Source organism: Cicer arietinum, chromosome 8 (assembly GCF_000331145.2).
Source record: "Cicer arietinum cultivar CDC Frontier isolate Library 1 chromosome 8, Cicar.CDCFrontier_v2.0, whole genome shotgun sequence".
In the NCBI taxonomy this organism is placed as follows: Eukaryota; Viridiplantae; Streptophyta; class Magnoliopsida; order Fabales; family Fabaceae; genus Cicer; species Cicer arietinum.
In genome coordinates this window covers 26,552,618-26,563,096 of record NC_021167.2, presented here as the reverse complement: position 1 = coordinate 26,563,096, position 10,479 = coordinate 26,552,618, and the positions used below count along the sequence as shown (strand labels likewise).

Here is a 10,479-nt window from a genome sequence, read left to right as displayed (position 1 = left end):
ACTAAGCGATTTAAATCTATCAGTTTGAACTAAAAAATGACATTACACCGAATCTCTTCAACAGAGAAAAAGAAATAACAATAGTGATCAGTAAATTAATAATTAATCTACAATTGTTAATATTATTATTCAATTCACTTTTACTCTTAATATTATTATTCAATTCACTTTTACATGAATAAATTTAAATATGAATTATTTTTTATTCAACTTACTTTTAATTAAAATTACATTAACAAACTCTGACTTTTTCGATCCAAATAGAAAACATTAATAATTAATTTTTGTCACCATAAATTCAAATCAAAGTTATTTTTTATGGGAAAATAGTCTCCTTCATGTACAATTCATTTGGTCACTATCATATAAACAAAAGTAACTACTTTAATGATTATTAAAAAACTTAATTAAATCAAATGAATTTTCTAAATTTGATATAAAATATAATTCAAATTTATTATATTACCTATTTAAATATCAATACACAACTACTAACATTAAACATTTTAAATTAACATAAATTAAACTTACTATTTAAATGTTTAAAAAATTAATGATTTTTTATAATATTTGAATATCTAAAGAGTATTGAGAGTGAATAATAGATAAGATGATTCAAATAATTGAAAGCGACTGATTTAATTTTAAGGAAAAGGAAAGGCGGGAGCCGAACCACCTAACCCTCAAAAATTGAAATGGATGGACCACGTCGGTCGGTCTCACTGTCATTTAACACTTTCTCTCTCTCTCTCATCGATCTTCTCACTTCTTTTCATTCTCTCTTTCTCTCTCTAGATCACTATAGAAGAATAAATCAAATCAAATTAAGCGTTAATAGTACTTTTCATTTTTCATCTTTTTCTTCTTCCTTCGTTCATTCACCTCTGCACAGATCAGGTATCATCACTTCAATTACCAATTCTCAATTTCTGTTTTCGTTCATGCTACATATATAAGTTGCACAACATTAAGATCTTAAACCTAGACTATAGTTTAGTGATGGAGCGAGTGTATTAGCGTCGCTATGTATCTTTATCAAAATAATCATTACTTTCTAATGTATATCAAAGTTCATACGGTCGTTGCTCTCGGCATGTAAAGTATAAGCAACTACACAGATACGTTTACATCGGTAATAATTTGATGAATTAACTGAATGTTGTAAATTAGAAGTGTAGTATGTATGTATTATCTATGTATCATCAATAAGTGTTAGGTTAAATTGTCAATTAAGTATATGAAAATAATTAGTATTACTTAAATAATATTAGGTTAAATTATCAATTCATCCTTTTAGTGTTGCTTGTAAGAATCTAAGATGCTTGAAACTAACATGACATATTTTGATATACTTTAGAGCTAGGTAGTTAATCCCAGCGTTTTCCAGTGAGATTCCGCTGTCGTGGTGCGGTGCAGTGTCTGACCGCGATGGCGTGGAATGCGACAGCATGAAACAAAATCCTGACGAGATCCCGTTATTCCGGCATAGTTAATCCTAGCGAGATTCTGCTATTATTTATTCCTTCTCTGTTTTGTTTTTTCAACTTTCACCTAGGAAGAAGAATATGCTAATGAAGATGATGCTTATATTTGATTCCTATGCTAGAACATGCATTTGAGTTTTAATATTTAGTTATTTTATTACTCTGTGTTAAAGACTTCAATATGCATCGTCTTTATTTCCTTGACTTTTGTTTGCATTTCAATGTATGTTTTGACTAAGAGTAAGACTTGTGGATTTTTATTAATAATTACGAATGTTTTAGAGTTTGAGTCATTTGTTAATTTTACATTAAATATAAGTTTATCTAGTATTATTATGTAATTTGTCAAAAAAATAGCAGTTATCTCCCGCCTATCCCGGAATGTGTTATCCTGCTATCCCACTTTTGGAGTTGGCTGCGATGCACCGTTATCTGTGATTAACTACCTAGCTTTAGAGAATGATGAATTAAATTTTCATAAACTTTGTGAACTATTTATTATTTTTATATATACATTAAAGGGATTAAGTAGGAGATGAAGTGATATTTGATAAAGTAAATTGAATTCAAGATTTACTCTAAAGATTAAGTGATGGCTACGTTAGTTCTACTAATGTGAATACCAATGTAAGTTGCAGACACTCACTTCTAGAGCAAGTCTTCCTTAGTCTTGTGACTATGGTCACTAGTCTTAGGCACACTCACAAAAAAGCATAATGTAGAACTAATTTTTTTAATTAATTTTGAAATATTTAAAAGAATAAATGGTAGAATTAATATTTTGTGAGCGTGCTTAAGAGATTTATATTTGGTCTTGTGACCCTACAAGAATAATCCTATTTTCTAAGTCTGAAATTTCTTTTGCTTGCACAATTGAGCTGTAGCCTCAAAATATGATGCGTCTTTTGTGTTCATCTGTTCAATTAAGAGTTGCAACCTTGCTAGGAGTCATAATTTTACAAAAATTAAATTGCCATCTGTTTTAAAGGAGTAAGTAAATACTCTTGAGCTACAAAGTGTCTATGTCGGATATTTTCCTTTTTGCTATCTATTTTGGTTGTAGGAATTTTAAACTGTCACTATTATAAATTTCTTTGATATCTTGGGAAACAATTAGAAAAAATGTGATCACTGGTGGTTACTGAATATCATTTGCGTTTCTATGATTTGAATGAATCTTTCCTTGCTTAAAGACTTCAATATGCATCGTCTTTATTTCCTTGACTTTTGTTTGCATTTCAATGTATGTTTTGACTAAGAGTAAGACTTGTGGATTTTTATTAATAATTACGAATGTTTTAGAGTTTGAGTCATTTGTTAATTTTACATTAAATATAAGTTTATCTAGTATTATTATGTAATTTGTCAAAAAAATAGCAGTTATCTCCCGCCTATCCCGGAATGTGTTATCCTGCTATCCCACTTTTGGAGTTGGCTGCGATGCACCGTTATCTGTGATTAACTACCTAGCTTTAGAGAATGATGAATTAAATTTTCATAAACTTTGTGAACTATTTATTATTTTTATATATACATTAAAGGGATTAAGTAGGAGATGAAGTGATATTTGATAAAGTAAATTGAATTCAAGATTTACTCTAAAGATTAAGTGATGGCTACGTTAGTTCTACTAATGTGAATACCAATGTAAGTTGCAGACACTCACTTCTAGAGCAAGTCTTCCTTAGTCTTGTGACTATGGTCACTAGTCTTAGGCACACTCACAAAAAAGCATAATGTAGAACTAATTTTTTTAATTAATTTTGAAATATTTAAAAGAATAAATGGTAGAATTAATATTTTGTGAGCGTGCTTAAGAGATTTATATTTGGTCTTGTGACCCTACAAGAATAATCCTATTTTCTAAGTCTGAAATTTCTTTTGCTTGCACAATTGAGCTGTAGCCTCAAAATATGATGCGTCTTTTGTGTTCATCTGTTCAATTAAGAGTTGCAACCTTGCTAGGAGTCATAATTTTACAAAAATTAAATTGCCATCTGTTTTAAAGGAGTAAGTAAATACTCTTGAGCTACAAAGTGTCTATGTCGGATATTTTCCTTTTTGCTATCTATTTTGGTTGTAGGAATTTTAAACTGTCACTATTATAAATTTCTTTGATATCTTGGGAAACAATTAGAAAAAATGTGATCACTGGTGGTTACTGAATATCATTTGCGTTTCTATGATTTGAATGAATCTTTCCTTGCTGATTGTTTGTTGTGTTGATGATTGGAATAGGAATGAAAATATTGCTTGCTTTAGATTTTATGTTTTTCTTGTAATGCAGAGTACTTATCATTAATTTTTTTTAACTTCAGATGGAGGGCTCTGGCAATTCTGCTGTAAGTTCTGACCAAGAGAGTTCATTGGTGACTCCATACTATACTCCACATCAGAAGCTGGCATTGCATAATTCTGGCCTTCAACCTGTCAATTTGGACTTGTCTCCTAGCTCAGAAGGTGGTAGCTCTGTTGCTTCTGTGAAGGAGGGCTCTGGATCACTTTCCTCATCATCCTCGGATTCAGAACCCGAATCTTTTATTCAGTCTGCTATTCATTACGATGGCACGCCAGTTAATACTGATGACGAACAATTGAAAGACGACCTTCCTGATATGGAAAGACAAAGCCGGTTTATTGGAGAGGGGGAAAATATAAGTCATGATGAGTTGCTCAAGAAGTTCATTAAAAATGAGGAAGAACTGAGAGTTGCCAATTTCAAACTTTCACTTTCAGAAGAAGAGATTATCAAGCTGAAGATCCAAATTGAGAAAAGTGAGGGTCAGCTTGATAATGTGCTTAAGGAATTAAAAATGAGTAAGGATGAACTTGAATATGAAAAAGAACAGGTACTGGAGTTACGAAAACAAACAGCTGAGTTGGAGACTCATGTTCCAGATTGTTGTTACAAGATTGCAAATTTAATGGAACAATTGGAGGTAGCTAATGAACAGCTGAAAATATCAAATGATGAAATTTCAAAATTAAGAAATGAACTTGGGAGTAGGTCATCTGAGACTCATCAATTGCAAGGCCAGCTTGAAGTGGCACAGGAAAATGTGGCGAAATTAGAAAGCCAGCTTGATTCAGGGAGAAAGCAGATTCTAGAGTTAGAAGACGGGATTACTCGGTTTAAAGCTAATGAAACTAACCTTGAACTTGAGGTGCAAGGAATGAAGGCTGAAATGCTTGATGTGCAGACACAATTCTCTTTGAAGAAAGATCAAATGCATTCTGATATTCTGAGCTTGTCAGAAATGAAAATGCAGTTGAGCTCTAAACTGGAGGAATCTGAGTCTAGAAACCATTTATTAGAAAATAAATTAAAGCAACTTGAAGCTGAAAATTTGAAGCAAGAAGAACTGTATGCTGCACAACAAGTAGTTTTGGAAAGCGAAATCAGTTCATTGAAGGAAGAACTCCGTCAGAGAAGACATGATGTGGAAGCTGTGAATAAGGAATTTGATAGGCATAAGCAGAACTTTGATATGCTCATGACTGAAAAGGATGAAGCCAATGCAAAGATGGATGAACTTAAGGCCGAAATAAGCTTCCGAGACGATCAAATAGTAAATCTGGAGAGAGAGCTTTTCCAGCTACAGACACAACTTGCTGAGTTGACCTCGAGATCCGAAACTAGACTGAATTTAGTAAATGAGTTGAAACTGAAAGTGGAAGAACATGAAAAAGAGGTGACTAGACAGAATGTTGTGATCTCCAATCTTGCTGAGGAGAAGAGGGAGGCAATCCGGCAACTGTGCTTCTCGCTTGATCACTATAGGAGTGGATATCAAGAACTTCTTCAAGCTTTTACTGGTCATAGGCGTCATGCTGTTATAGTTTCCTAAAGTTACATTCAGATTTCTCATCGTTGTTAATTCTGTATGTCGTTCTCTTATTTCTGTTATGCAGTTAGACAAAATATCGCACATGGGTTGTGTACTATTTCTTTTATTTTTTGGGTGCATAGAGTTCTTTTTTTACTTGGCAAAGTTCAGTTCACCTTTTCAGATAATTTTCTTATGTTTGTTGGGACCAGGGTCCAGAAGCTAGTGAAATTCATATTGACTTTGATAAACTAGCAATGTCATGGTTGATGTTTTTAATTCACATAGTTGATGTTTTTTTTTTTAAATGTAGTATTCTGGACCTGTATCAGTACGGTACCGGATCCATGCATAACGCCCAAGTAGCACATTTACAAATAATCACAGATGACATTAGCTTTTTTTTTTTTTTTTTTTTACTAAATAAATTTTTTATTGATAATTTACCAAACACTTTTAAATTCTTGACATCTAATCATAAATAATTGAGATAAAAAATGCTGTCTGTACTTTATGAGAAGAAATACATTGAAGTTCGATTATTTGGTTAAACTATATATTTGTCCTTTTCATTTTCTGCTTTAATTTGGCCCTTTTATTTTTTATTTTAAAATGCCATCTTATTTTACAAAAGCTATGTTAATATAGTTTTTACTATTCAAGTTGCGGTGATGGTTGAGTTAAAAAAAAGTTGGGGGATGGTTGGTACTTTTATCTATTTGTCTATATAAACTATAAACTATGTTTATTTTTAAGAATCAATATTCATTTTATCAATAAAATAGAAACTATATCAACGTTGTTTGTTATTTTTTATTTTGTTTTATTTTAGTCATTTATTTATTTTTGTGATTATATATACCAATAATTTAAAATTTCTTTACGTATTTAACTAATTAAATTATGTGATGATACAATTTTATTGCGTTGGTTTCTAAAATATACAAACATTATTTTCTTAAAATATATATGATTTTCTTTATTGATTTGATAAATATAAATGTCTTAACGAAACTGCGCATATAATATTTGATAAATAAAATAAAAGACATAAAGCCTAAAAATTCCAACTAATCAACAATTAAAATAAAAGTCCAATAATTTAAACTTTTATATATAATTTAAATTAAAGTTATCTATTTTATTTTATTTGCATACTCTATCAAATTGAATATATATAATAATTTTTTTTAAAATTATTAAATACTAAAATTATTTATTCAATGTCATGTGTTTAGTTCTTTTTTTTTCTTTTTTTTTTAAATTCAAAATTTCTAAATTACTGAGTATCAATTTGTTTTAAGACATTATCTATTTTTCTTGATTAAAGTTATATGCGTTATAATTTTACACTATTAGTTATATAAAAATTGAGTTATTTAATTAGTAAAGAATAATAAAATTGTATATATAATAATTTAAATAGAGAGTAAAATAAACATAAATTATACCAAATTGTATTATATTTTTATACTTATATATATAGATATTTTAAAAAATTATTTAATTAAATAAACAAACATAAAATTATTAGTAAAATCGTTAAAATAATTTTATAATTGGAATAAAAAACTGATATAATCAATAAAATATTAATTAATTGCATTCTGAGTCGTTAACTCACGTTAATTGCACAGAACTACATTTGCCTCCTTCATCCAAAATCATATCAATGAACCCTAAACCAACCTTCGATTTGTGAATTTGCGAATCGCACAGCTCTCAGAACCGATTGCTTATTCTCTCTCATAATTCGTGAATTTTTTTACGTTTCTTCTCTGTGATTACTTCTTTTCGCTCCCATTCGTTTAATTGATTCTCTAGTTTTGGGAGTTCTTTGAAGCTAAGTTACAGACTTCGAATTCGTTGACTCGTTGCCAGTAGGTTTTTCACTTCTGATTATGTGTTCGATTTGTATTTGGTTTATCGTTGATTTTTTCTTCTTCTGAAAGTGTAACATTGTGTTAAATTTGTATACTTTTATTAACGAAATTGACATGTGGAATTCTTTTATGATTGATTGTTTTTGTTTATATTTATAATTTATATGATTATAATTAATAACAATTTTGAGGGAAACTCATTAGATATTATAAAGCACTGACTTAGATACTAGACATGACACTAACATGAACACATCAACACCGATGATAATTTGAGAAAATAAATAAATTGAATGTAGTCACATGTGTCGGTGTGAGACACCGACTCATGTCAGACACCAGAGACGCCTTCAATTAGAAGTGTCGGAGATTAGATGTAGTTACAATGTTTCTGATTATGTGTGGTAGGAGACTAGGAATAGGACTTTCTTTCTAATCGTAATGATGTTGACCAGCAATATCAATTTTCATGGTTGTTTTGATTCTAAATTGCAGTTTTATATAGGCAATGTGCTGCATAGTTCTATATTGTGGTTGTGGGTATGCTGCAATCTTGATATTGCAGCAAAGTTCCGGCAAATGTGATTGAGATGCTGTTGTATTGCGGAGACTTCTAAAAGTTTTAAATTGCAGCTGAAGTTGCATTTGTAGACTGTAATTTAGAAGTATGTGTTAGAGATTAAGACATTGGGTATTTTAGTAGCTAATAATGCGTGCTTGTATATTGAATGTGTGTGTCTGTGAGAGAGATAAGTATACATACATATCTCTCTCTTTCTGTGGATATATATATATTGAGAGAGAGAGAGAGCATACTCCTTTGAAGCTCTATGAACCCTAGTTTTCTAAACATTATAAATCCCAATTCAACTTTTATATCCGATAATGTTTGACCGCAAAAAACTGGATTCAGTGTACAGAGATATTATGTATTGAATAGACTATAACCAAATGAATTGGAAATAAACAATTTTTTTAATGATTTGATGACCTGACCATGACACAAATCAAATTTGGTGAACCTGTTGGAGCAATTCAGTTAAAAGCATTTTAATGTGCTTTTGTTTTGTAGGGGTCAGTTTGTGTAGCTGTCATTTGTGAGAAACATTAGCAACAAGTAATTAAGGTTTTAGATAGCCATGAGAGGAGGAAGGAAGAATTTGAAGAGAGCAACAGAGGAAAAACATGTAACTCTTCAAGATGGGCAAAGCATTATGCAGGTGGTGTCTCTTCGAGGCTCCAATCTTATTGAGGTACTGCGTTCCGTGTTTTAAATCTTCCACTTTTTTCCTTTTTATAGTTTCTAGGTTTCTTTATCATAATTGTAACGTTTTAAGTTAAACATCATATCATTATTCACTTGTGTATAGAGTTCTGTTTATCGTTCCATTTTGATTTGTCTCCAGGTCATGGATGCACATGGTGAGAAATCACTAGCTTTATTTCCTGCTAAGTTTCAGAAAAGCATGTGGATAAAACAAGGTTTGTCCTATTTATTTATCTAGCAAATCAATACAATACACATTGTCCTTATTCAAAAGCAACCCGACATGTTATTCACTTGCTTTTTCTAAAAGTAAAAAACTAACTGTTTTACTTATTGTTTTATGTCTATGTCTAAGTGAACTATTGAATCTCTGTTATCATTGATGATTTTACTGAGCTCTTGACTTTGGTGAAAGAATTATTTGCCATATGCTCAATCATGGAATGGATGGCGTCTCTTAATTCAAATGTTCCTAACTTGTAATTTTCACCCAAACCCTTACTGATTTATTATTTAAGAATTTGGAAAATAAATTCAATTTCTCTTAGCTAATTGTGTTTTTGTCATTATGGAACTATTTAAAGTCACATGAACTCCACTCCACCAACCCATTTTGTCAAGCAATCCATAGACACCAGACTTGAAATATTGTTTGGAAAATTGATTATGAGCTTTCATTGAGATCATAAGAGATCTATGTTTCATGTTACTTGAACCTATCAGCTTAAGAAATTGTGCTAAAATCCCGTGCGTTGGTTTTAGAAATGATTTTCTTTATTGGTTTGCTTTTCTTTTACTTCATTGATCACCACCCCAAGATTTTTCCTCAATCTGTAGGGAGCTTCATTGTAGTTGACGAAAGTGGAAAGAAAAAGGCTCTTGAATCAGGAAGCAAGGTTGCATGTCTCGTTTCTCAAGTTCTTTTCTACGAACAAGTTCGAGCATTACAAAAATCTCCAGAATGGTGCGCTCTTGTTACTAACTTTGATTTGTAGAGTTTTACTTACATTCCTTGTTGAATAATAATTTCTATTTCAAACTTGAATATTATATAGTGGCATCTAATAGTATCGATAAAGATATCAAATACTCACATTTTCAATTTTATTTTCTGTGTAGGCCCGAAATTTTTAAACATGATTTAAATGAAAGAATCACCTCTCAACAAGAGAATGAGATAGTCGCAAGTGATGATGACGAAGATGAAGATGATGATGATGATGGACTACCTCCATTGGAAGCCAATACTAATAGGATTAGACCTGTTGAGTTGCAAGTTGATGAAAATTTGGAATCCAATTCTGATACAGATGATTATGTAGGTTGCTCCCATAGCTCAACTTAAACTAAATAAATAATGTTCATGTCCTATCTTTTTGTGCTGATTCTCTTGAGTATTTACATCATTACATGCATATTTAGCAAGGTCGTGGAGAAACATCCTACATTCATGATTCAATTGTGGGTCATTGTTGATGCCAAAATTAAAGGTTTTGAAAATGAATGCTATATTTTAGTTGATTTGATTTAAAACGATTTTTGGAGATATGTACATTTGACATATCTAAGAAAGTTGTGGAGATATGTACATTTGACATTCATTAATACAATTGTAGATTATTGTTTAATTTATCTTTAGATTATGGATGGGTGTGTTTATTTCCTTTTTTTTGAATAAGTTTCTTTTATATTTTATTTTCTTTATCATAATCCATTTCTATTTGGAGCTTATATTTTATTTTAAATATGCTTTATAATAACTCTTGTTTTCTGCACAATTAAGAAAAGAGAGAAAAATTAACTTTACTGTTTCTATTTATCCTCTACTAAATAAATTAAAATACTTTTCATTTTCAATCTTTTTCATTTCTTTCAATTTCATTTTTCATTTTCTTTCAATTTCATTTTTCATTTTCTTTCAATTTCATTTTTCATTTTCTTTCCAAAAGAAAGTAAAGCATAACTATAATTTTCACCACATATCTTCTCTCTATCTTTTCGGGATGAGGATATCTTAG

General features: G+C 30.4%; 2 protein-coding genes across 2 annotated transcripts; both read left to right on the top strand.

The window, feature by feature from the left end:
• The first annotated feature begins 722 nt into the window (after positions 1 to 722).
• On the top strand, positions 723 to 5,594 carry LOC101492278 (uncharacterized). The gene is made up of 2 exons (XM_004512841.4): positions 723 to 897; positions 3,803 to 5,594. Exon 2 carries the CDS (start codon positions 3,803 to 3,805, stop codon positions 5,330 to 5,332), a length of 1,530 nt encoding a protein of 509 aa, XP_004512898.1. The 5' UTR covers positions 723 to 897; the 3' UTR covers positions 5,333 to 5,594.
• Positions 5,595 to 6,931: 1,337 nt separating this feature from the next.
• Positions 6,932 to 10,089, top strand: LOC101491944 (uncharacterized). Its single transcript, XM_004512840.4, has 5 exons — positions 6,932 to 7,191; positions 8,267 to 8,447; positions 8,601 to 8,676; positions 9,299 to 9,425; positions 9,581 to 10,089. The coding sequence occupies exons 2-5, from the start codon at positions 8,334 to 8,336 to the stop codon at positions 9,804 to 9,806; spliced, it is 543 nt and encodes a 180-aa protein (XP_004512897.1). The 5' UTR covers positions 6,932 to 7,191; positions 8,267 to 8,333; the 3' UTR covers positions 9,807 to 10,089.
• The last annotated feature ends 390 nt before the right edge of the window (positions 10,090 to 10,479 follow it).